Genomic DNA, 27,681 nt, shown 5'->3' on the forward strand with positions numbered 1-27,681 from the left:
AACCGAGAGAAAAAAGCAGGAGTTGCAGTACTTGTAAAAGACAAAATAGACTTCAAAACAAAGAAACTAAGAGACAAAGAAGGACATTACGTAACTGGCGTGGGCCATGCTGCTCATGCTGTTTGACAAGGTCCAGGCACGAGGAGGAATCCTGAAAGCCAGGAAACCTCAGAGCTGGCCCCTGCTAATTCTCACACTTATTTTTGCAGTTATGATGTTGGTGATTGGGCTCATATATGGGAAATCTTATGTATTCATCTTATTGATTCATCTTTAATAAATAACATAACCCAAAATTTTTATAAAAGCTGCAATTCCGGAAATGAAAGCAGTGTTATGGGACCAACTGTTCCAGGAATACTGCCACAAATAAGTGAGGCAGAACAACCCAGGCCTCTCTAAAAACTAGATGCAGTTTGTCCTCCGTTTTGTACAATTTAAACATGACTAACCAGGATTTCTTTAGAATATTGGCAGAGAAGGAGTTATGGGAACCTGAGCCATGGAAAAACCCATTCTCCTAAGAAACAGCAAAGTAATAAAGAGATTAATAGTCCCTACTGCCCAGGGCCCCCCTTATGTTGCTTATAATATTAGAGGACGCCTCTGGTATCCCCCTCGAAAAAAGAATTTATGAGCAAATAGGAAGATTTACATTTACAAATGTCCCATATATAGAAGTTTATGATAAATCTATGACAAAATATTACTATATTAAAGGTAAGGTAGTAAGACCAGATTCAGTGTCATTATATAAAAGATTAAAGAGGACTGCAAGGCCTTGGTGCCTGTGGATGCAGGAGGAAAGGTATAAACATCTGAAATTATGAAATAATATTATGAAAGAATAAGGTGTTCCTATTGTATTCCTAGGAATGATGAAAAATGTCAAAATTTATGGGTAATAGGAGTACCATCCCTAGACTCTGGATGTAAGCCTAAACCACATGTGCAGGATAGGATTTAATAATGTAATATCATACTCAACAACCAAAAGACATATAGCTTAAATTTTATATAACCTGCTTAAAGTTTATACAGCCTTAGACACATATCTTAAACTCTATATAACCATACACGCTTAAAAGTAAAAATCATAGCCCACACGCTGTCTCATGCCATTTTCTGTCTAGCACCTAGTACATAGCTCACATGAATCACCAAGCAAAATAGACTAGGGGAAAGTTAAAAATTAGATGTTAAAAGGTTACTATTAAGTGGAAATGATGATAGTTACTTAAGGGTAATAAGCCAGAATTATGCAGAAACTGACAAGATAAAAATTGTATTATTCAAGATTAAAGAAAAATGTTTAACATTATGTAAACCTTAAAAAGATATAAAAATAAAGACCCTGCCGCTTAATGTCAAGAGATGCTTCAACCTTGATTGGGTGTTTCATTTCCTCATTTCCTCACTCGCTGACGCTGTCCTTTCCTTTGTGACCCACACCTCAGCTGGAGCTGGACTCCAGCACATAATGATAAAGGGGTCAGTCCAATGAGACAATATAACTATTATAAATATCTATGCACCCAACACAGGATCACCTACATATGTGAAACAAATACTAACAGAATTAAAGGGGGAAATAGAATGTAATGCATTCATTTAAGGAGACTTCAACACACCACTCACTCCAAAGGACAGAACAACCAGACAGAAAATAAGGAGACAGAGGCATTGAACAATGTATTAGAACAGATGGACCTAACGGACATCTACAGAACATTCCATCCAAAAGCAACAGAATACACATTCTTCTCAAGTGCACATAGAACATTTTCAAGAATAGATCATATAGTAGGCCACAAAAAGAGTCTCAGTAAATTCAAAAAGATTGAAATTGTACCAACCACCTCAGATCACAAAGGTATGAAACTAGAAATAAATTACTCAAAGAAAATGAAAAAGCCCACAAACACGTGGAGGCTTCACAACATGCTCCTAAATAATCAGTGGATCAATGAGCAAATAAAAACAGAGATTAAGCAACAAATAGGGACAAATCACAACAATAATTCAATACTACAAAATCTGTGGGACAGAGCAAAGGCCATGCTAAGATGGAAGTATATTGCAATACAGGCCTACTTCAGGAAAGAAGAACAATCCCATATGAACAATCTAAATTCACAATTAATGAAACTAGAGAAAGAAGAACAAATGAGGCCCAAAGTCAGTAGAAGGAGGGACATAATAAAGATTAGAGCAGAAATAAATAAAATTGAGAAGAATAAAACAATGGAAAGAATCAATGAAAGCAGGAGCTGGTTCTTTAAGAAAATAAACAAAATAGATAAACCCGTAACCAGACTTATCAAGAATAAAAGGGAGTCTACACACATAAACAGAATCAGAAATGAGAAAGGAAAAATCACTACTGATACCACAGAAATACAAAGAATTATGATAGAATACTATGAAAAATTATTTGCTAACAAACTGGATAACCTAGAAGAAATGGACAACTTTCTAGAAAAAATACAACCTTCCAAGGCTGACCCAGGTAGAAACAGAAAATCTGAATAGACCAATTACCAGCAGTGAAATTGAATTGGTAATCAAAACACTACCTAACAACAAAACCCCTGTACCAGATGGTTTCACTGCTGAATTTTATCAAACATTTAGTGAAGATCTAATACCCATCCTCTTTAAGGTTTTCCAAAAAGTAGAAGAGGAGGGAATACTCCCAAACTCATTCTACAAGGCCAACATCACTCTAATACCAAAACCAGGCAAAGACACCCCCCAAAAAAGAAAATTACAGACCAATATCCCTGATGAATATAGATGCAAAAATACTCAAAATACTAGCAAACTGAATTAAAAAATACATAAAAAATATCATCCATTATGACCAAATAGGATTTATTCCAGAGATGCAAGGATGGTACAACATCTGAAAATTCATCAACATCATCCACCACATCAACAAAAAGAAGGATAAAAACCACATGATTATCTCCATAGATGCTGAAAAAGCATTCAACAAAATTCAACATCCATTCATGATAAAAACTCTCAACAAAATGGGTACAGAGGGCAAATACCTCAATGTAATAAAGGCCATATATGACAAACCCACAGCCAACATTATACTTAACAGCGAGAAGCTGAAAGCTTTTCCTTTAAGATCGGGAACAAGACAAGGATGCCCACTCTCTCCACTTTAATTCAGCGTAGCCCTGGAGGTCCTAGCAATGGCAATCAGACAACACAAAGAAATAAAAGGCATCCAGATTGGCAAGGAAAAAGTTAAACTGTCTTTGTTTGCAAATGACATGATATTGTACATAAAAAACCCTAAAGAATCCACTCCAAAACTACTAGATCTAAATCTGAATTCAGCAAAGTTTCAGGATACAAAATTAATATGCATCAATCTGTGGTACTCCTATACACTAACAACAAACTAGCAGAAAGAGAAATCAGGAAAACAATTCTATTCACAGTTGCATCAAAAGGAATAAAATACCTAGGAATAAACCTAACCAAGGAAGTGAAAGACCTATACTCTGAAAACTACAAAACACTCATGATAGAAATTAAAAAAGATACCAATAAATGAAAATATATCCCGTGCTAATAGATAGGAAAAATATTGTCAAAATGGCCATCCTGCCTAAAGCAATCTACAGATTCAATGCAATTCCTATCAAAATACCAACAGCATTCTTCAACGAACTATAGCAAATCATTCTAAAATTCATATGGAACCACAAAAGTCCCTGAATAGCCAAAGCAATCCTGAGAAGGAAGAAAAAAGCAGGGGGGATTATGCTCCCTGACTTCAAGCTCTACTACAAAGCCACAGTAATGAAGACAATTTGGTACTGGCACAAGAACTGACCCATGGACCAATAGAACAGACTAGAGAGCCCTGATATAAACTCAACCATATATGGTCAATTAATATATGATAAAGGAGCCATGGACATACAATGGGGAAATGACAGCCTCTTCAACAGCTGGTGTTGGCAAAACTGGACAGCTACATGCAAGAGAATGAAACTGGATTATTGTTTAACCCCATACACAAAAGTAAACTTGCAATGGATCAAAGACCTGAATATGCATCATGAAACCATAAAACTCTTATAAGACAACATAAGGCAAACATCTCCTGAATATAAGCATGAGCAACTTCTTCCTGAACGCATCTCCTCAAGCAAGGGAATCAAAATAAAAAACCAACTCATGGGACTACATCAAACTGAAAAGTTTCTGTATGGCAAAGGACACCATCAACAGAACAAAAAGGCATCCTACAGTATGGGAGAATATATTTATTTGTAAATGACATATCTGACAACGGGTTAACATCTAATATATATAAAGAACTCACACGCCTCAACACCCAAAAAGCAAATAACTCAATCAAAAAATGGGCAGAGGATACAAACAGACACTTCTCCAAAGAAGAAATTCAGATGGCCAACAGACACATGAGAAGATGCTCCACATCACTAATCATCAGGGAAATGCAAATTAAAACCACAGTGAGATATCACCTCACACCAGTAAGGATGGCCAGCATTGAAAAGACTAAGAGCAACAAATGCTGGCGAGGATACGGAGAAAGGGGAACCCTCCTACACTGCTGGTGGGAATGTAAGCTAGTTCAACCATTATGGAAAGCAATATGGAGGTTCCTCTAAAAACTAAAAATAGAAATACCATTTGACCCAGGAATCCCACTCCTTAGAATTTACCCAAAGAATACAACTTCTCAGATTCAAAAAGACATATGCACCCCTATGTTTATTGCAGCACTATTTACAATAGCCAAGATATGGAAGCAACCTAAGTATCCATCAGTAGATGAATGGATAAAGAAGAGATGAGGTACATATACACAATGGAATACTATTCAGTCAGAAGAAAGAAACAAATCCTACCATTTGCATCAGCATGGATGGAGCTGGAGGAAATTATACTCAGTGAAATAAGACAGGCAGAGAAAGACAAGTGCCAAATGATTTCCCTCATTTGTGGAGTATAACAGTGAAGCAAAACTGAAGGAACAGAATAGCAGCAGACTCAGAGACTCCAAGAAGGGACTAGTGGTTACCAAAGGGGAGGGGTGTGGGAGGGCGGATGGGGATGAAGGGAGAAGGGGATGAAGGGGTTTATGTTTAGTACACATGGTGTGGGGGATCACAGGGAAAACAGTGTAGCACAGAGAAGGCAAATAGTGAATCTGTGGCATCTTACTACACTGATGGACAGTGACTGCATTGGGGTATGGGTGGGGACTTGATAATATGGGTAAATGTAGTAGCCACATTGTTTTTTCAGGTGAAACCTTCATTAGAGTGTATATCAATAATACCTTAATAAAAAAATTGTTGAAAATCCACTCCAAAACTACTAGGTCTAATATCTGAATTCAGCAAAGTTGCAGGATACAAAATTAATACACAGAAATCTGTGGCATTCCTATACACTAATGATGAACTAGCAAAAAGAGAAATCAGGAAAACAATTATGTTCACAGTTGTATCAAAAAGAATAAAATACCTAGGAATAAACCTAACCAAGGAAGTGAAAGATCTATGCTCTGAAAACTACAAGACACTCATGAGAGAAATCAAAGAAGATACCAATAAATGGAAACACATCCCATGGTCATGGATAGGAAGAATTAATATTGTCAAAATGGCCATCCTGCCCTAAGCAATCTGCAGATTCAATGCAATCCCTATCAAAATACCAACAGCATTCTTCAATGAACTATAGTAAATCATTCTAAAATTCATATGGAACCACAAAACACCCCAAATAGCCAAAAGAATCCTGAGAAGGAAGAATAAAGCAGGGGGGATTATGTTCCCTGACTTCAAGCTCTACTACAAAGTCACAGTAATGAAGACAATTTGGTACTGGCACAAGAACAGACCCATAGACCAATGGAACAGACTACAGAGCCCTGATATAAACCCAAGCATATATGGTCAATTAATATATGATATAGGAGCCATGGATATACAGTAGGAAAATGACAGCCTCTTCAACAATTGGTGTTGGCAAAACTCTACAGCTTCATGCAAGAGAATGAAACTGGATTATTGTCTAACCCCACACACAAAAGTAAACTCAAAATGGATCAAAGACCTGAATGTAAGTCAAGAAACCATAAAATTCTTAGAAGAAAACATAGGCCAAAATCTCTTGCATATAAACATGAGCAACTTTTTTCTGAATGCATTTCCTCGGGCAAGGGAAACAAAATAAAAAATGAACAAATGGGACTACATCATGCTATAAAGCTTCTATACAGCAAAGGACACCATCAGCAGAACAAAAAGGCATCCTACAGTATGGGAGAATATATTTGTAAATGACATATCCGACAAAGGGTTAATTTAACATCTAAAATATATAAAAAACTCACATGCCTCAACACCCAAAAAGCAAATAACCCTATTAAAAAATAGGCTTAGGATATGAACAGACACTTCTCCAAAGAAGAAATTCAGATGGCCAACAGGCACATTAAAAGACGTTCCATATGGCTAATTATCAGGGAAATGGAAATTAAAATCATAATGAGATATCACCTCACAGCAGTTAGGATGGTCAACATAGAAAAGACAGGAACAACAAACGCTGGCGAAGATGCGGAGAAAGGGGAACCCTCCTACATTGCTAGTGGGAATGTAAACCAGTTCACCTATTGTGGAAAGCAGTATGGAGGTTCCTCAAAAAACTAAAAATAGAAATACCATTTGACCCAGGAATTCCACTCCTAAGAATTTACCCCAGGAATGTAGTATCTCAGTTTCAAAAAGACATATGCACCCTTAGTTTATCACAGCACTATTTACAATAGCCAAAATATGGAAGCAACCTAAGTGTCCATCAGTAGATGAATGGATAAAAAAGAGGTGGTACATATACACAATGGAATATTATTCAACCATAAGAAGAAAACAAATTCTACAATTTGCAACAACATGGATGGAGCTAGAGGATATTATGCTCAGTGAAATAAGCCAGGCGGAGAAAGACAAATACCAAATGATTTCACTCATCTGTGGAGCATAAGAACAAAGAAAAAACTGAAGGAACAAAACAGCAGCAGAATCACAGATCCCAAGAATGAACTAACAGTTACAAAAGGGAAAGGGACTGGGGAGGGTGGGTGGGAAGGGAGGGAGAAGGGGAATAAGGGGCATTTTGATTAGCACACATAATGCGGGGCGGGGGGACCGGGAGGCAGTAGAGCACAGAGAAGACAGGTAGTGACTCTATAGCATCTTACTACACTGATGGACAGTGACTGTAATGGGGTATGTGGTGGGGACTTGATAATGGGGGGAATCTAGTAACCACAATGTTGCTCATGTGATTTTATATTAATGATACCAAAATAAAAAAAAATTTTTAAGTACTATTATCTATAACAGAGGATTAGAATAACAAGGAATTGGCTAGTAAGATATAAGGAGATTCCTTAACAATATAAGAATAGCAGATACAAAGAGCAGCTTCTACTTCCAGGACTGAGATGGAGTGCCCAAGAAAGAGCCACCATCCCTTAGAGCTGAGATTTAGACCTTATTGAAGTTGGCACAACCATGGGTCACCAGATGGCAGAAAAGTCACTAACAGTGAAAATTCACTCTCTGAACTTTCCAGAGATCCACTCTGTAGGGTGCCAAGGAAAGCAGTGCATGGGGAAATTCCTCTCACTACTTCAAAACCATGTCTCTTCAGCATCTTCTTCTGACAAAATTTAACATTGTACCAGCTAGTGAAGGAAAAAATAAGGCCCAGATCCATTTTCACAAATCAAGCAAGAAATATGTATTTAGAGAGGAAATAAACTGAGAACAACCATAGCCCAATCCTTTGGCTACTCAGCTTTCATACACACCTTTGTACACACATTTAAACTCTTGTACATTCATAAGGCAATTTTATATTTCTACCAAAGAAGATATAGCTGTCCATTCTACAGGCATTCACGATTTTACAAAAATGTGAAGAAACATAATCCCAACCATCACTGTTTCTATCGCTGGCTATATTAATTACTCCTCAAATTCAGTCACAGTCCCATTCTGTTAACCTAAGGACTAATTTGTAGAATTCTAACAACTTGCATATAAAATAAAAACGGGAAAGAGAAGATGGGTAGTGTATTAAAATAAATGTATAACAAGTAAAGAGAAAATACACAGAGCTACTTTGTAATTGGTCATGAAGTTGTTTCTGAGACTTATGGCTTCCTTCTTCAACTACACGTCCTGTATTTCTCTTGCTTTCAGCAAGAACTTCAGCTGCTTTGGGTTCTTTATCTGGTGGATGACTGAAACCTTCATTCCCGAAGGATTTGAGTCCTCACTGTTCCGCTCTTTTTTATTGTTGTGGTGGTTGTTATGTAGTTGTCCATTAATCTTTACTATTTGGCATGGAAGTACAAGAGGTATTCTAGAGAATCTTTTGGGTTCCAGAAATAGTCTTTCCCGCCACTGTGTGGCAAGCAACCCGATTTTCCCTTGGTATCAGGATCAGTCACTCCATCCAGCAGATTAATACCCCCTCTCTTTTTCTTTGCCTGTTGGTTCAGTGGTATATGAAGCCCAAACGTCCAGGTGGCAGTCACATCTCCAATTCAGGGAAGAACCATTGTTGTACTCCCTGGCCAAAGCCTCCCCAATTTGAGAGCAATGATTTCCAAACCAGTAGAGCTCAAAGTTGCCACAATAGGAAGCAAAAATTTTGCAAGAGGGTTATTAGGTGTAATGGTGAGAGGATCCACTCCCACTCCCACCTTTGATTCCTGGACTATTCTGACTATAAGGGAAACTATATATTGTGTCTGATTCAAAATATATACTATAGCCCGTAAACAGAATCCCTTCATTTTAGGGTATTGTCTCCAAACTGACACTGTAAGAGATTTTTTAGTGGGCCAGTTCACCTTTCTGGGCAATGGGGTATGTGGCAAGACCATTTAATTCCACGGTTATGAGCCCGTGGCTTCTCTTCCTTTGCTGTGGAATGAGTTCCTTGATCAGACACACCACCACGTGGGTGGAACGCCATGAGAGTGGATAAGGCACTCTGTGATTCCACTGGTGACAGTGCTGGCAGAAGCACTATGAGCATGGGAGGCAAATCCACATCCGGAATATGTGTCTATTCCAGGAAGGATGAATCTCTGTTGTTTTAGACAGTTTTATTCTGCCAGCATAAAAGAAATTAGCCATACAGGTTAATTAATATAAGGTTATCCTGAGATGGACTAATGCCTTCTTCTTTTTGATTTGTAATAGCCATGTCTCATACTGAAACAGAACTTTATAAAAGAAACAGTATGAATTAATGATAGAATTCTAGAGGGAAACTTCTCTTTAAGAATTAAATGTCTCCTTGAAGGTAAAGCTACCACCAGAACCATCCTAAAGAAATAAATGCCTAGGGAGTTCAAAGGGGACAGCTGCATGTGTTCCCAAAAAATAGCTGACATATATGGCACCATTCTAAACGTTTCTGATGTATTTATTCAATAGTCCTCATGTTCATCATAGTAAGTAGATACACTTATACACCTATATTTCACATTTCATAGAGTGCAAACAGAGGGACATAAATGTTAAGTAATTTCCCCAAAATTACACAACTAGTAAATGGTAGAGTTGGCACTGGCATTGGAAGTCTCCAGAATCCAGGTTCATAATTACTAGCTATTCTGTCTTTGGTAGTAATTTTATCTTAACAGGTATTAACTAATCCTAACATTTTGTATGAGTTTTCCACACAAAAAAGTTTAATGGGAAAGCAACTATAACACAGGCAAAAATCTCTTGACTATAAAAGCATGAGCAATTTTTTCCTGGATGCATCTTCTAGGGAAAGGGAAACAAAATAAAAAATAAGGGGGACTACATCATACTAAAAAGCTTCTGCACAGCAAAGGTCACCATCAGCAGAACAAAGAAGGCACCCTACAGCACGGGAGAACATATTCTTAAGTGACTCATGTGAAAAGGGGTTAACATCCAAAATATATAAAGAACTCATGCCCCTCATCACCCAAAAAACAAATAACCCGATTAAAAAGTGGGCGGAGGGTTTTTTTCTACACTGGGAATGGCATAGGGAGACGTAAACCAAGATTTCATTTTCAAGATGGAAAGTCCATCCGACTCAGCTGTGATTTTACCTAGCACTACACAGGCCTGCGACAGTCTACCATCTCCCTATACAAGTAGTTCAAGAAAACAACCTATGAGTGCAACACTTAAGAGAACGACTAAGGAAAATTAGATCTCCATTTAATTCCTGTTCCAGTGTGGTAAAGCATCTTAAAGTAGAAAATGAAGAAAATAAGACCTTTTCAGAAAAACCATCCTCAACGAAGAAAACAGTTTGGAATTTCGAGAAAGTATTAAACATATAGATGATGAACTGAAGAAAATACATATTTAAAAAATACCTTCAAGAATATCAATGTATGTGAATCTAAGTCACTTGATAGTGGGTCATGTAGTGATCTCCAGGATGACTTTGTGAATGAAAATCTTCCAAATTAAAGAATTAAATGAAGAAAAAGCAAAATTGGTGAAGCAGATTCAGGAGAAAGAAGACCTTCTTCGGAGGCTAAAACGAGTCAAAATGTATAGATCAAAGAATGACCTGTCTCAGTTACAGTTGTTAATAAAGAAGTGGAGAAGCTGTAGCCAGCTGTTGCTTTATGAGTTGCAGTCAGTTATATCTGAGGAAAACAAGAAACTCAGCCTCACTCAGCTGATAGACCAGTATGGATTAGATGATAAATTGCTACACTTTAACAGAAGTGAAGAAGAATTTAAAGGTGTTTAATTCATAATTTTTTCAAGAATGTCTTTGAGAATGACAACTTTAAAAATACTTATGTATTTTAAATGGAAGGTATAAACTATTAGGGCTTAGAGAAAGGTATCTTGATGAACATCAATTTAGGGCCTCATAAAAATATAAATAATTTCTAAAATGAAAATTTAGTATTTGGGATAAATTTGGAAAAGAAAACTTTACGTTTAAAGTAATGTAGAAAAAAAGTTTAAATCATGTTTAAAAAAATAATTTGGGCAATTCTGGAAGTCAGTTTTAGTACATTGTTTTGTTTATTGGGGTAAAAAAAGTTTTATTTTAAATGTTAAAAAAAAAAAAAGTGGGCAGAGGACCTGAACAGACACTTCTCCAAAGAAATACAAATGGCCAACGGGCACATGAAAAGATGTTCCACATCCCTTATCATCAGGGAAATGCAAATTAAAATCACAATGAGATATCACCTCACACCGGTTAGACTGGTCACTATCCAAAAGAAACAAAACAGCAAATCTGGCGGGGATGCAGAGAAAAAGGAACTCTGACACTGCTGGTGGGAATGTAAATCGGTGCAACCACTGTGGAAAGCAGTATGGAGATTCCTCAAAAAATTAAAAACAGAAATATCATTTGACCCAGTAATTCCACTACTAGGAATTTACCCAAAGAAAACAAGATCCCTGATTCAAAAAGACACACACCGAAAGTACATTTATGTGTTTAAATTAAAATAGTGTGGTTCTCATTTTAAATAATTGTTTTGATTAATTACTGGCCTCAATTACACTAGATAAAGGGGATTCCTTACATAATTTCTACAGCTACAAAATAGACCTCAATATCTCTCTGCTGTGCAGAAGCTTTTTAGTATGATGTAGTCCCCCTTATTTTTTATTTTGTTTCCCTTTCCCTAGAAGATGCATCCAGGAAAAAATAACCAGAGGAAGAACTTTTACATTTCTCACTAAGTCAGACATTGTAGCTCTCTGGGAAGCCACTTCTTTCATAAAACTGCTATGGGTTTCAACAAATATTGCCATTATTGCTTAAGTTTAATGTTCTGGACTATCCTTGTGAACCAGCTGTATAATTTAATATAATATTGAGGCTCAGCACTTTTGTTTCCCTTAGGGTTTGTTTAATCATATCATCTGTGGAGAGAGGTGGGGCTCAGGATCTGGAAGAGTCTAGGTATAACAAAACAGAGTGAATGGCCTATTTCAATTTCTTTTCAAAGTGCTTTGGTTGATAGTTTTTTACACCATATTTGGAGTAACATTCCAAGCAGGCATCTGAGAGTGCCCCCACTCCCAATTTCCCCAGTTCCACCCACCACCCTGCACACTAAGGAAGTCTATGAATTCTGGGCTGAATGGACAACTATTTAGGGCATCCTGCTACCTACAAGAGACAATTTTTGTGTTTCCATCATTAGCCACAGATCTTTCCATTTAATCACCATCTTCCATGTATCCTTCCCAATAAACCATGTATTTATGTTACCACCATATCATATGAACCCAGCAACTCTTGGCACATTAAGAGTCCCCTTTTCAGGTTTTCTACATGCAGCCTATTATTCTACTACTCTAATGCCATCATGTTTTGAAATCTGAATGCCTTATGAACCTCATTTGTCACTTTTCTTTAGATGTCTTTCATAATCACTGTGATGATTTTTAGTGTTAATTGGTATTTTAAAAACCTGCATGTTGATGGCCCACAAATCACTTCCTAATTTTATCTGGTATGTCTTCCCTTAGATCTTCATTGTCTTTATAATTTCCTATTAATAAATCTCAAGAATTCCAAGTAAAATGTATATTAAAAATAAAGGTTTATGTCAATAGAAAACAAACAAACAAACAAACAAACAAAAAAGACACACACACACCCCAAGTTTATTGCCACACTATTCGCAGTAGCCAAGCTATGGAAGCAACCTAAGTGTCCATCAATAGATGAATGGATAAAGTATATACATACAACCGAATATTATTCAGCCATAAAAAGAAAAGAAATCCTGCCATTTGCAACAACGTGGATGGATCTAGAGGGTATTATGCTCAGTGAAACAAGCCAGATGGAGAAAGACAAATACCATCTAATTTAACTTATTTGTGGACTATAAAAACAAAGCAAAACAGAAGGAACAAAACAGCAGCAGACTCATAGACCCTGAGAAGAGACTAGTGGTTACCAAGGGGGAGGGTGAAGGGGATAAAGTGGCACAGTAATTTGCAATCACAATATAAGTTGATTATGGGGACTGTTGAACCACTGTGATGTACATTTGAAGCCAACATAAGATTGTATATCAACAACACTTTAATAATTTAAAAAAAAGAAAAGAAAGTGACTGTTAGACAAATAACATTTAACAAAATACAAATTTTAAACAACCTCAGTGAAGGAAAACTAATAGTGTAGGTTAAAGGGTGACCTTGTGATGGTATTGAGTACCGAAAGATTGCCACCTGCTGCTTTCTGATGATGTCAGCTCTGATTTGACTTTTCTTCCTCTCTCCTTAGAAATCCCATAGAATGTAGGCACTGCTCTTGAGTTTGTGAATTTCTTTTTCCCTAAGCCAGTAAGCTATTTTCTCCTATATTTTGTTTTTCATCCTCTAGCACCCTTTTACTCTTTAGGTTGCTGCCATATTTGCATCTTAACTTGTTCACCCTTGGCAAGCTTTCCTCGCCCTGGAGTGGGAATTATTTTCTTACCATAGCAGGCTTATTATTTTATCAGTAACCCATTCCTCAGAGTTGAAAATTAAGTAACCAGAGGAAGAACTTTTACATTTCTCACTAAGTCAGACATTGTAGCTGTCAGGAAGCAACAGAACTTCAGACAGCTGTGGCCCAAATAATGAATCATGTAGGTATGAAGGACCCTGAGATTCCATGAATATGGCTGGTACTCAAGTACAGTCCCAGAGTGGTAGTGTTTATTATTATACACACTGGATAAGTGAGGTGGAGTTTGGATAAACAGATACTATGCTATCTCTTTGGATTATCCCAGGGTAACACATTGATATCTGCTATCAGAATCTGGAAACAAAACAGAGCAATGAAGGTGTCTGGAAAACAAAGATAAGGAAAAATTAAGCAAAAAAGAGAAAAAAGTAGTTTTAACCATCAGCTACTGAATAGAAAGGTTACATACAATTCAGAGGGTAGAGGAAATATACCTCATTGCAAAGGAGCTTGAAGTCCTTTTTGCAGATGTAGGCCACACAACTTTGAAGACCTATAATCTCTTTCTTTTCTTGCAGATGCAGGCCACACAAATTTTGAAGAGCTGTAATTTATTTCTGTAGTTTTCTGGAATGTTGCTCACACAGAAGGAAGACAACAAAATTTTAAAATGTAGAGGAAATACTAAATTGAGGATGGAGATACGTGTATGTACTTTTCTTCTCTTTCCTTAATGCCCAGCTGTTTGAGTCTAACTTCCAATGTTTTTTAAAGCTCTTGTTATACCTTCTATACAATGTCAAATAGAAGCGGTGTTAACAGGCATATTTGTCTTGTTTCTACTCTCAGAAAGTTTATAATAGTTCATCATTTAATATGTTTACTACATATATTTTATAATATGTATATCAGATTAAATAAGTTCCCTCCTATTTCTCATTTCCTAGTGATTTTTATGAATGGAAATTGAATTTTATCAAGTGCATTTTCTGTATCTATTGAGATGACCTTGTCATTTTTCTTCTTAAATTGTTAATGAGGTAAATTATATAAACTGATTTTCCAATGTAAACCAACCTTGAAATCCTAGATAAATCTAACTTTACCTTGATGTATTATCTCTTTTCTGCTGCTTGCTAATTTTGCTGCTCTTTTGGTTTGTGAATTTATTTCCTATTTTTACTTCTAAGTTCATAGGTGAGACATACATGGCCTGCATTTTTCTTTCTCTTGTTCTTGTTAGGTTTTGCTAGCATCATAAATGACTTGCAAAGTGTTTTCTTTTCTCTGGGAAAATTTGTATAAGGTTGAAATTATTTATTCCTGAATGCTTAATTTACTGGAAAAACCATCTGGGCTTGGAATTTTCTTTGTGGGAAGATATTTTACTATTGAACATCCTTTGTGGTTATAGGATTTTTTCATAATTTCTTTTTCTTCTTAGTTTAGTTTTAGTGAATTCTGCTTTTCTATGATAGTGTTTATTTCATCTAAAATCTCAAAAGTCAGCATAACTTTTTGTTCCTAATATTCTCTTATCTTTTTAGTGCCTGTATATTTGTTCTTGACTCACTAATTTTAGGTAGCATGTCTGTCCATTTTTCATTTTTGAAATTGATTCTATGTGTTCACTCTTTTTAAATTTTGATCACTCGTGTTAAGAGTGCTGAAGTTGAGCCAGCCTCATGAAATTCTGGATGTGTCTCCCAAACATCCACCAACTCAAAGGCACTTTTGAAGGAAACAGTTGTTTACTGATCCCCAGCAAAGAAAAGACTTAAGCCCTGTTCCCCAGAAACGTTCACATTAGTGTAGTAGACATACGTGTTAATATCAGTACTATATAATGAATGTTAGAAATATATTCAATGTGGAGGGCCATATAGATAAAGAAAACCATATTCTTTGGGAAACTGGGTGACTACTGAGGAAGAGATAATTGAGCCATAGCTTAGATAAGGTGGGGAAGGTAATCCAGGCAGGAGAGTGCAATCTGTGCTTTAAAAAAGCATGAAGGAAAGACCAATAGTTTGATGTGATTAGAATCAGAGTTTAAGAAAGGATTAAGGTGACAATGGCAGAAGTAAGAGGGGACCACCCTGTCTCCCTTTATTGAACACTCTCATAACTACCCTGCATTTTTTTTTATAACATTCTTCCTACTTTGAACTTTTTGTTCAACGTCTGTCTTTCCCAATGTTCATCCTTAAGACTGGAGAGTCAATACATGCTACCTAAAATTAGTGAGTCAAGAACAAATATAAGAATGTCACTTTTAGTTGTAAGAATAACAAAAACTAAAACCATGGCTGTGAAAAGAAAGTGGGACTATAGAGTGAAGGGATTTGACAGGCAACTTTCTCTTTATTTTTAAATATTCTTTATATACTTTGTATAGTGTTCAAATATGTTTTCGTGTGTATATGTTTTAAAATTAAAATTTTTATTGGTTAAAAAATAAAGTGGAGTAAAAAACCTTAAAAGCACCTAGATCTGAAGTGCATAGCTTAATAAATTTTTACACATGTAAACATCCACATAACCACTCTCCAGATAAAGATATAAAATATTTCCAGTGCCCCAGAAGATTCCTTTATGCCCCTTCCCAGGCAGCACTGCTCCCACAATTCTTTTACCCCCATCATTAGTTTTGCTTGTTTTTCACTCATTCAGGGAATTATACACTATGTACTTTTCATGAAAACTTTTTTATTGATGTGTAATAAAGTATACTGATCTAAAATGTTAGTGCAATGCTGATGGGCAGTGATTGCAGTCGGGTATGGGGGAGAACACGATAATATGGGTGAATGTAGTAACCACATTGTTTTTTCATGTGAAACCTTCATAAGAATGTATATCAATAATACCTTAATAAAAAAAAAGTTAGTGCAATGAACCTTTATATATTTGCAGCACCTGGAAGACTCCCTCAGGCTCCTTCCCAGTTGACACTGTCCCCACTGACATAAAACAATTTTAACTTTACCACCACTGCTTAGTTTTGCCTGTTTTTTAGTCTCATATAAATGGATACAGTATTGTGGTGACCATGGAAGGTACCATTCAGATTTTCTTCAGGGGAACTTGCTGCAGGAAGCATGGTCGACTGAGAACCTCTAACTCCCACTCTGGAGGTCCAGCTTCCCTGTGCTACTTCCAACCAAAGGCTGAGTGTGGCAGGAGTGTGAACGCCTGTCCACTCCTGCCTGACAGGGGCCTCTCCAGTAGACTACCTGTGCTCAGGGTGGCTTGGCTGAGATTACTGTGCTGCAGTCTGAGATTCTTCCTACTTGATGCTTCCCTCCTTCTCTCCTTTCACAGGTTTTAGACCTGCATTGTGATGTGAAGGCTTGCCATGCCTGCTCCCCCCTGTTATTCCTGCTTCCTCCTCTTTTATTCTTCTCAGGCTTTTCCCCTAATAAGTCTTGCACATCTAATTCCATTTTGGCACCTGTTTCTCAGAGGACCCAAACAAATATATGTTCTTTTGTGTTTGGCTTCATTTGCTTAGCATTAAGTCTGTGCAAAATGCTATATAAATATACTATGATATATGTATCCATCCTTATTTATTGGACATATAGTTTTCAGCTTGGGGCTCCTATGTTAATGTTTAGGTATATGACTCTCTTTTGGTGAACATGTGCACTCATTTTTCTAGGGCCTATGCCTAGAAAGTGGAGTAGCTGTGTCATAGGCATATGTGTAGCTTTAGTAGATACTGTCAAACACTTTTCCAAAGTGGTTGACCAACATATATTCCCAACAGCACTTATGTGAATTCCTTTTGCATATAATATTCTTATATAGATTTAAAAGAAAAAATAACTAGGTCAAAAGATACAAAACAAATTTATGTTTTATCATCCTACCTTCCTGTGTAAGTTACCATTTTAAAAACTGTTGCATAGGAAGCATGTTAACATACTTCAAAATGTTATCAGTGGTTATGTTAGAGGGAGGAGTGGACTTAGACTTTGAGAAGTATTTGAAATGCTTTACAAGTATATATTTCTTTTAGTTACATTGCCTTAAGAATATTGAATAGAACTAATATGACACAAAAACAGCAATCTTTTCCTGTGCTCTTCTGCCCCCAGCCCCACACTTCCCAACCTGCACTCCTGCTATTATTTTCTGGCTTCCAAAGATGTGTTGAAATCTCTTATTCTTCTGCCTCATTCTCTTTATCCTTGTGGGTTTCTATATTTTCTATTTGTTTAATGTCATTTAGTGAGGTTTCAGAGGGAGAGGAATTTGATATGCTCAATCTGCCACTTTTAATCAGAAGTCCATGCATACAATCCAGGACTATTTGTAGACATTATCATGGGGGGAATGGTGTATCAAAGAACAGCAGCTATTTGTCTTAAACATATTGTTCTGGTGATGGGGGGTACAGGTGAGGAAGGACTAGGGAGGAGAGTACCCAGAGGCTTGTGGGGAGAACAGTTAAAGAGCTAACATACAGTTAGGAGGACACAAAGCCAGGCTTCTCACCCAACTGCAGCAGGATGGAGACAGCAACGTAAGGGCACAGAGAATTCGTGCTTCAGGGTCACGGCCCACATCATGGGGCTGCTCAACCCAGTTCTGTTCCAGGAGAGCCTCCACCTGGAAGGAAAACCACCAGACTGTAAAAGCTAAGAATAAAGAACTACACCAGAAATGGCAAATATTTGGCCATAGTCCTTAATACTGAGCCCACAGCGGATTAAGTAATCCATCATGGCATTCTTTCCTATGCAGCCAGGCGAGCCTCATACTTTCTTCTAGAGACCACATTTCTGTATCTCCTCTTCTAATCTTTCTCTGTTAAAATGAAGCATCCTTCTCCCCAGACATCTACTATCATCGCCTGCCATTCACCCCACTTTCATCTCCCCAGCTCACCCCAAGTCTAACACCAACCCCAAATTCTCCTCCACCTCCAGGAAATCAAAGCTTATTTAGTCCTTGCCATTCAAAGTGGTCTTTGGACCACCCCAGGAGTAGTAGAGGAAGTTAGAGGAGTGGTTCTCAGCCTTGACTGTGCATGAGAATCACATGGGCAGTGACTAAAAATCCTGATGCCCAGGCCAAACCCCCAGATCAATTAAATCAGAATGTATGGAGGTGGGACTCAGCCACCACTAGTTTTAAAGCTCCTTAGGTGATGTCTACAGATAACTAGTGTGAACCAGTGTATTTGGAGGAGATACAACCTCTGTAGATTAAAGCTGAAACCTGCTTTGGTCACCACCCTACCCTTTTTTCCCCAACCTCCCCCCTCACCCACATAGATGCAGCTACCCCACCTGAGCTGTGGTCCTTGAGACCAGAGTGGGTGCAGCCACCCTGAACACAGCTGGCTCCCATTCTTACCTAAGCAAGATGAACCACCATCCTCCTCTGTAAAGAGGCAAAATAAACTCAGACAGTCTTCAGGTAACCTCTAGCCCCCTATGGACATTCTCTTCCCGGTGAGGGAAGTTTTCATTCCTGGATTCTGAGCCCTTACTGCACTGCCCGTATCAGGGAACCTGCACCCTCATCACTGTGTAAATGACGAAGCACTATATATTTGCAGACCTCTTCCCACATCCTCAGAGATAGGCAGCCACGGGATTATGCCTAGATGATCAAAGAACGGAAGCCAGAGAGGGTGCAAAACATGCCCTCAGTCACTCAGCAAATTTGGGTCAGAACAGGGACTGGAATCTAACTCCTGACTCCTCTGTTATGCTGCTTTAGAATGACAGATTGACAGCTAGCAAGACCTTGCCAGGACTGAATCTCTAACTTCTACAACTTCCAGGAGTGTCTTAAGTTCCAGGAGTAGGAGATGTCTCTACCACATCTAGACCACTCTCTATCCCTTCCCAAGGCCTCTCAGACAGTACAACACTTCTAGGATCCAGAGAAAGACTGAAATTCCAGAAGAAGCCACATTCAGAATCATAAGGATCTTCTAGTCTAACCCATTCATTTTCAAGTCCAGAAAACTATGGCTCCAGAGGCTCCAGAGCTATTGGGTGGCAGAGCCAAGACTCCCATTCCAGTGCTCCTTTTACAGCATGGGCTATCCTGTGAGAACCAGCCAGGTAATTCAGTTGCACTTCCAAGGCCAGTAAAACTTCAGTTAGGGCTGTGTCCTCAGGATCCAGCACACTGACCCAGACAAAGCAAGTCAAAGTTGTTGGAGCCTAAAAACCCTAGGCCAACAGGCAATCCAACCTGCTCCTCCAACAGGCGGATTTTTCTCCTGCCCTTGCTGCAGTTCCCCCACCCCCAGGTGCACCCTGTCGCATTCTTAGCCCTAGTAACTATAATTCCAGGCCATCTGTTATCCTTGCTCATTCTGAAATGAAGAACAGGAGGCCCAGAAGCTTACTCACCCTCTGGAAAGGATTTTGTTTTGCCTGAGAAACAAATATCTAAACTAGTACCAAAAAAAAAAGAGAGAGAGAGAGACCAGTTACAAGACCAATTCTCTTGCTCTTAAGTTCATCTTTCTAGTCTCTCCCTAATCCTCACACCTTGCCCCCACCAAAAAAGAAAAAATCCCGGGAGAGAGATGGGAATTAATACCTCTGGACCAGCATTAGCGTGCTGGTGGGGCAAATCATGTGTCAGCAGTGTCTGAGCAAAGAGCCTCAGTCCTTCCTCCCGGTCCTGAACGCCCATCTTCCTTGGAACTGCCCTCCGCCTTCCAGCTCGAAGGACCCCTCCCAGCCCCCTCCCAGCGACAAGGGCCTGGCTGATCTGACCCCACCCAGCTCCTGTGTCTGGGTCTCCTGCCCGCCCTCCCCCCACCAGGCCTTGCTTACTTATCCCCTCCGCGTTGGGGAAGATAAGCTGCTTTACTCCATAGTCACTGTCCTTTGGTTCTAGATGCTTTACGTAGTTATCCTGCCTCATCTCCTGAACAATCCTGGGAGTCCCCATTTTACAGATGAGAATTGAGGCTCAAAGAGGGTCAGTAGGTGAGCCTGTTTTACAGCTAAAAACATTAGCAGAGCTGAAATTTTAGCCCGCCTGACCCCAAAACTCTTGTTGTTTCCACTGTTCATTCAACAAATGCTTAGTGAAGACTTGTTTTGTTCCAGGCACTGTGGCTCCAGCCCTCCTGCCTCCTAGGAGCTGCATCACTAGACAGGAAAGGGGGGGATTTAGTGGTGCCACACTCAGTGATGGCTTTCCTGAGAAGCCATAAGAAGGCCAAGTTGCTGGCAAGATCGCTCAAGGAGATCTGGATGCGGAGCTGCAGAGCTGCAGAGCTGCAGAGCCTGGAGCCCGGGCTGGCACCCCCGGCCTGCAGTGGGTGGGCCACGGCTGGCCCTGTCTCCCGGATCCTAACCTTGGCTTCATAGCCGAGACTGATGAGCTCCATCGGCCTCCAATAGAAATGGTGCCCCTCACTTCTCAGGGTTTGCTTCTTTGCTGCCTCTGGAGTTTCTGTCACCAGAGACAGATCTTTTCTCACTGTCTGAACTGACTGTAATGAAGTGGGTAGTTTTCAACTTCCTGGAGGGAGTGGACAGAGCACTGGGAGTTCAGGATCTCAGGGGTGCCACCTCCCAGTGACATTTCTCCCTCTCCACCAGCTAGTTCCTTTTTGAGATTAAGTGCTTCTGGGCAGGAAAACCAAGGAACACATGCCCCCAATGCAGCTTCCATCACCTACTGTGGGGGCAAAGGGATGTGAAGTGGGAAGCGAACACGTTAGCATTTGTAGAAGATTACAATGTGCCAGCACCGAGATACCTCACACATCATTTCATGTGATCCCCACCACCTATGATGTAGGTAGAACTGCATCTATTTTTCATACAAGGAAACTGAGGCTTAGAGACAGGTCATGAATGGTACGAGGTCATACAGCTAATAACTGTAGAGCTGGGATTCCAACCGTGGTCTGTACTGAGTTCAAACAACATGCCTAACCCTTGGGACTGAGATAGGCATCTGCCCAGCCCACAACACCCTCTTCTCTGAGAAAGGGCTCCAGCTCCTCACACTGGTTCCTGGGGTTGGCCGAGTTGTCCATCCTTAGGCTCCAGGAGGCATCTCTGATTCCATAAGGCAATTCATTTTGTGACTAAAAACAGCCTGATGGAACTTCTGGTATTTGCAACCAAAAGACCATCAAGGAAGACCTACATCCTTGCCTCTGCTGACCTTCCTCTACACATCAGTGCCCTTCCCTCCAGCTTTATATACACACACCACAGAGCCTCAACCTGGAAACAAGCATTCTAGGAAATACTGAGCTCCCTTAGAAAAACTCCAAACACCCCTCCCTAGCAGTACTGGGGTGGGGAAGGGTAGTTCAAAGGACCAGTAAACTTTCACTGTCAGCCTTTCAGTTTTTAACTAAAAAGGAAAACAAAAGGCACCCACCTCACCCCACTCAAGGAGGGCTATCCCAGGAGAACAGGGTGGGCCGGTTCTCCTGAGCTGCTCCACACTTTACAACAATCCCAGCCAGGGAAGGAAACAACAACCCCACCAGAAAAGAAAAACTCCTGGGAGAGAGATGGGAAGACGGGGGAGGCTGGTGATGCCCCTTCAAGTCCACTGGAAGCACCATACCCTCAGCTATCAAGACCTCTGTGGCACTTGATTGGTGGGCCCTGAAACATTAATGTCACACACAGAAGACTGGGTTCAAGTACTCAGAAAAATGCATTCTGGAACTGACAGAAATGTGACAGAACTGCAAGTAGTGCTTGAACTCAGACCTGTGTGTGTGACACTAATGTTTCAGGGCCCATTTGTGTCTTGAGCACTGTCAAAACCACCCTGGTGGAGTGGGGTGATGGCACTTTCTGTGCAAGAAATGTTCTACAGGGGTGTTTTGATTTCACTGTGCCTCACTTCAGTTCTCTTACTGAGTACCTACTGTGTGCTAGGGATAAAAATACAGAAAGGATAGTAAAGTCAGCCTCTGGTCACAAGTTGTTCCTAGTCCAGTGAGGGAGAGGAACATGGAAACCCTGGCTTGCCACAAGGCAGAGTGAAATAAGCATGAAATACAGATTGGGGCAACTCATTATGACAGAACAGGGAAGGGGGGCCTCTTAAAGCCAGCAGGTTTGGGTCCAAGCCACAGTAATCAATCATCCTGGGAGTCAGCAGGGATATGAGTGAACGGGTGTCAGAAGGTTTCCTGGAGGCTGATGCTGGAAGAATGAGGCGGCTTCCTGAAAGTGGAGAAAAGGAAGCGTGCCTGACTAAGGGAGTGGGTTGGGGGAGTGCCGGAGGTAGGGAGTGAGAGGCTATACCAGTCAGAGCACCCCCACTGCAGATGCCAGTGGGGCCCTAAATGGGCTTCTCTCTCTCTCCATTCTCACTGCTGCCCACCTCTAGCCTCACCTGTTGTCAAGGGAATCCAGATATTATTGGGGTATCCAGTACTCTGGTATCTTGATTCTCGGCTCCCCAGACCTTTGGAAGTTCCCTTCAGTTGTTATTTCTTTTGGTAATTGCACTTTTAAACTTCCCTTTGAGTCTACCACATCAACTTGGAACTCAGCATTTGGACCTGGAAAGAGAAAGGTGAAGGTCACACTGAGGCCGACCCAAAAGATCTCTCTACAGAAACCCCTGCTTGGAGCAGCCCCTCCTGGGCTCTCCTCCGCAGTCCCTTCCCTCCTGAGGAAGCCCTCCAGCTGTGGATCTCCAGGAAACTCTGTTCTCACCAGGAGTCTCAGCAGTCACACAATCCCGGGTTTGAACCTGCTCTGCCATATGCTTACCAAAAGACCTTGGATAAATTGATTAACCTCTCTGAATCTGTTTCCTCATCTATCGAAGGAGAATATTAATAGTATCTATTACCAGTGACTGAGAAAATAAAATAATGCAGTTAAGCATTAGCAAAGTGCCTGGCACACATACACACACACTAAATACTCAATAAATGTGAGCTTGTCCTATTTAACTATTTGAGAGGCTGAAATGAGACAAGGATAAGTAAAGCTAAAGAATTAGGAGCTCCTGCCAATTAGGAAATAAGAATTAAGCAGAGATCCATCTCTGGTGTTTGTGTAAACCATGCAGATGTAAAACGAGGCAATGCTGGGAAGTTGCCTATGCACGTGGACGCTGCCTAGACTGATCAGGTGCTTTCATGAGGGCCTTGATTCCAAGTCAGCTGCTGCTGCCCCAGAGTTAGCAGAACACGTGTGGAGATGCCGCCAGGCTGAGTGCCTGTCTCTCAGACTTCTGTAGGTATGAACCTACAGAGGAGAGAGAGCTTCTACTGCTAGGCTTTGGGGATGGGGCTGGATTTCCAGAGAAAAACGCATTCTGGAACTGACAGAAATGTGACAGAATTGGAAGCAGTACTTGAACTCAGTCCTGTGTGTGTGACACTAATGTTTCAGGGCTCATTTGTGTCTTGAGCACTGTCAAAGTGAGTGTATTTTATCAGGGAGAAAAGAAAAATCAAGCCTATGCCAACAAAGAGTATAGAATGGAGAAGAGGAAAAAGGAGTAACTTTACACTGGAGAAATCTGACAAAAACTACCTCAGCCAGGTGACCAAGGTCAACATCAACGATGGTAAGTCATGCTGACAGTATGTGCCCTTGATGTGATGATTAAAATGGCATTTTATATCCCCAAAACCCATTACCTCATTCTAACCATGAGAAAAAAATCAAATTCCAACAGAGACGCACCCTACAATATGCCTGACCGATACTCCTCCCAACAGTCAAGGTCATCAAAAACAAGGAATGTCTGAAATATTGTCACAGCCAAGAGAAGCCTAAGGAAATAAGACTAAAGGTAATGTGGGATCCTGGCACAGAAAAAGGACATTCGGTAAAACCTAAGATAGTCCGAGTAAAGTAAATTGAAAAAAAACAAAAAACCTATGAATACTTTAACCACACCATCAGCACTGTACAGTTTAAAAACAAATAATCCACTTGAAAGGGATTCAATTCAAATTATCAATCCATGTCATTCTTAAGGATTTTTTTTTTAAGTTTGATTTTACATCTGCCTCTGAGTTTTTTAAGCAAACAGGCTTTCCCTTAAAGGAAGTTAACTGATTTAGTCAATATTTTTTCCCCATATTTACTCTTTGTCCCTGCTCCTGGGGAGTGATACGATCATGGCAAAACACCTTAGTCCTTGTTTAAAGTTTTTTTGTTTTCAGTGAACTGGTTATTTGGCAAGCTGATTTTCTGAGTACTAGCTTTTAGCAATTGGCTCTTTGGCAATTTGCTTTTCAGAGAATTGACTCAGAATCTTTGAAAAATGCCGATATGAAATTTTCCTCAAGTCCCGTGCTTGCTTAATTAAACTCCACTTATGGAAAGGCCTACCACTGCCAAGTAATCTGAGCCCTGCTCCTGGTCACATAACAGCCATGCCTGGCACACGGCAGGTGCTCTAAAGCTGTTCGGTGGTGTTAGAATTCTTTTCATCTCTTGGTGAGACCCAATGGGCTACAGTAGAGATGTCTGAGGTGTCAAACTCCTTACCAAGAGTCACAAGATACTAAGAGCAGTCTTCAATAAGGGTTCAGCAACACTTACTCTGGGGCTTCTGAAACCCAAGAAACCTCAGGAATAGCTGATCTTGGAGGCGGGGGGATGGAGTAGACTCCTCTGTAATTCCCTTCATGCTCTTAGGGAGTTCTGCTCACTAACAGCATCCCATTTGGTCATGATCTCCAGGAAACATGAAGGGGTAATAATAATGACTGCCACCAGCAGAATGACTGGGGCTAACTCTTACTGAGCGCTTTTTCTGTGCAGACACTGTATAAATGACTTACACAATTCATCTCATTTGATTCTTGCAACAGTCTTCTCGAGTTGACAGATGAGGAAACAAACTTAGAGAGATACAGCAATCAGTCCAGAGGCCACCCAGCTGGTGAGTGAAAGAGCCAGGCTTAGATACCAGATGCCCCGAGCTCTAAAGCCAGCAGCCTTTCTACTGCTTCCATTTATTTATCCATTTAAATGGTAAACAAGTAAATAAATGGGAGGACCTCAGCTAATTTAAAAGTGAATTATTTACAAAGGGAAAAAAACAAGAAAGGAAGACTATTTAGGAATTCTTTGTGTCCAATAAAAATAAATTTCCACTTACCCCATTGCCTTCTCCCCAAGCAGCTCTTTTACGCATTTCTTAAATTGATGGGTGTGGAAGTATACATGCAAATTCCAGTTTCTTTCTTGACTGGTTGACTTGGTTGATAGCAATGGGGAGTAGAGTCGGGGGAAGGAGTGGGCCAGTCCTCTGGCTGGCCATCTCCACCCACCTCATATTCACCTCGGAGCCCAGAATACAGATTATCAAACAGCCCTTCACCCTCTTCTCTCTCCACTATGTCCTACAAGACAAAGCCTGTCCTGAAGTGCCAGCATCGGAATAAATCTCTTCTTCACAAGACTTAAGCAGTGAAGTCTGTCAGCATCCATAATACTTCTGACAGCAATCGTATCCCCTCCAGCATCCATCTCTTGGCCCACAACTCTTGTGACTTTCTCAAATACACTGGCCACTGTACCTGGGTCAACTGGAAAAAGGAAGTCAATTTCAGTTTGAGGGTGGGGGATATTGGTTCAGGTTTTTTAATCTACCTTTGGTAGCCTGGAAGATCTAAAGGTTTTAGGACAACCGGGACTTTGCCTTCCCTGTTTCTAGAAGGTGAGGTAGTCACTGCACACTGAGGAGGGGTGACCATCACCAACACCAGACTCCTCTGCCCCTCACGGAGTTCTCTAGAGGAAAGATGGGGAGCAGTGCTTGCTCCAAACAGGAAGTGAGTCCTATTTCTGCACCCCCATAACAGAGCTGCCCCTTTGCTCAGAGGGGCCTGAGGCGTGGGAAGGCAGGCCCACCATCTATCTCGCAGCCAGACCCTCACCAGTGCTGAGGACAGAAGACCAAGGCCATGGCTTCCAGACCTCATGGTCCCAACCTCGGCTGATGGCTTCTCCCCTCGGCTCTCACTCCTGGGACTCCCTCCCTTTGCTATATTCTCCAAGGCAGTTGGGTGGGTGCTTCTACCGACCATTTCCCAACAAGATGGTGGTAAGTCTGCCTCAGAAGGAAACAGAAAAAAAGGAGGGAATGCAAGAGTAGTTTCAAGCTGGTGCCCTGAACAGCCCCCTACCACCAAGCCCTGCCCCCTCAGTTTATGGCCACCTTCTGAAGGTCCCCTTACACTTGGTAAAATGAATCCCGAAACCCCACCTGGGGCATCTCTCCTGACCCGTTCTCCCCTTCACCCTCTTCTGGTCTACAGTCAGCCCCTGTAGCTCTGTAACTCCCTATCCTGAAGGACCCTCCTCAGGCCTCTCCAGGTCCAGCTGACACAGCTGCTCCTTCCCCATTTCTATTCAGCAGCTCTTTGTGCCCACCCCACTGGACCCTTCAGGCTCTGTTACCTCCACATCCTTCTCATTCTTTCCCTTTCCATCAGTTACTCTGAAACTCCTTCGAGATCGCTTCCCCTTTCTTCAGGGTCCTTTGCTTCCCTCCTAGGGCCAGGCCTCCCCTCACAAGCTTCCTAGGCTCCAATTCCCTGTCCCATCTCTGGCCACCTTCCCCTAGGTCCCTTCTGGCTGGCCCAGGCACCTACTTACCCACAGTGCCCCTCTGTCCCTGCTCCCGTCATGGTGGCCAGCTCTCAGCTCACCCCCGACCTAGTTCTTCTGGGTGTCTGGGAAGGCAGTGCCCAGGGCCCACGAGCCTATCTCAGTGGCCGCCCACTTCCTTTCTGTCCTCAGCTACTCACCAGAAAAGCAGGTTGTTTGAGAATCCCCTCTGTAAGATCTCTGCACATTCCTGGCTAGTCTCAGGAAGCTCTAATAAAGAAATTGAAAGGAACTAGAAAGCTGAGTAAGGCTAGGTGCCCCACCTCTCAGGCATTTAGATAAGCCACATTATGGCTGGGCTGGAGGCAGATTAAGGCCAGAAGCAAGAAACCCTTCTCTCTTCTTAGGCCCACAGAGCGGGTGGGATATTTTCTATGTATATATATTCACCTGACATCGATACTAGGTGAGTTTGGGCCAGAGAATGGTGCAGAGTGAGGCACAGTGGGCCAGGCAATCCAGTGAGTTTGAAACAAAGAAATAAGAGTATGGGTAAGTACCAATCCAGTACCAGCAGGAAATGGCTATGGCTGTG

The 27,681-nt window shown here is 40.7% G+C and overlaps 1 protein-coding gene and 1 pseudogene across 1 annotated transcript; one reads left to right on the forward strand and one right to left on the reverse strand.

The window, feature by feature from the left end:
• The first annotated feature begins 7,448 nt into the window (after positions 1-7,448).
• LOC140848766 (swi5-dependent recombination DNA repair protein 1 homolog) lies at positions 7,449-10,953 on the forward strand (annotated as a pseudogene).
• Positions 10,954-11,179: 226 nt separating this feature from the next.
• Positions 11,180-27,166, reverse strand: GSDMB (gasdermin B). The gene is given in 7 exon segments (XM_073232889.1): positions 11,180-18,069; positions 18,072-18,179; positions 20,611-21,030; positions 22,919-23,062; positions 25,071-25,177; positions 25,855-26,103; positions 27,135-27,166. Coding segments are annotated over 7 exon segments (1,122 nt in total). The 3' UTR covers positions 11,180-18,007.
• Positions 27,167-27,681: the final 515 nt, after the last annotated feature.

Source organism: Manis javanica, chromosome 4 (assembly GCF_040802235.1).
Source record: "Manis javanica isolate MJ-LG chromosome 4, MJ_LKY, whole genome shotgun sequence".
Classification (NCBI taxonomy): Eukaryota; Metazoa; Chordata; class Mammalia; order Pholidota; family Manidae; genus Manis; species Manis javanica.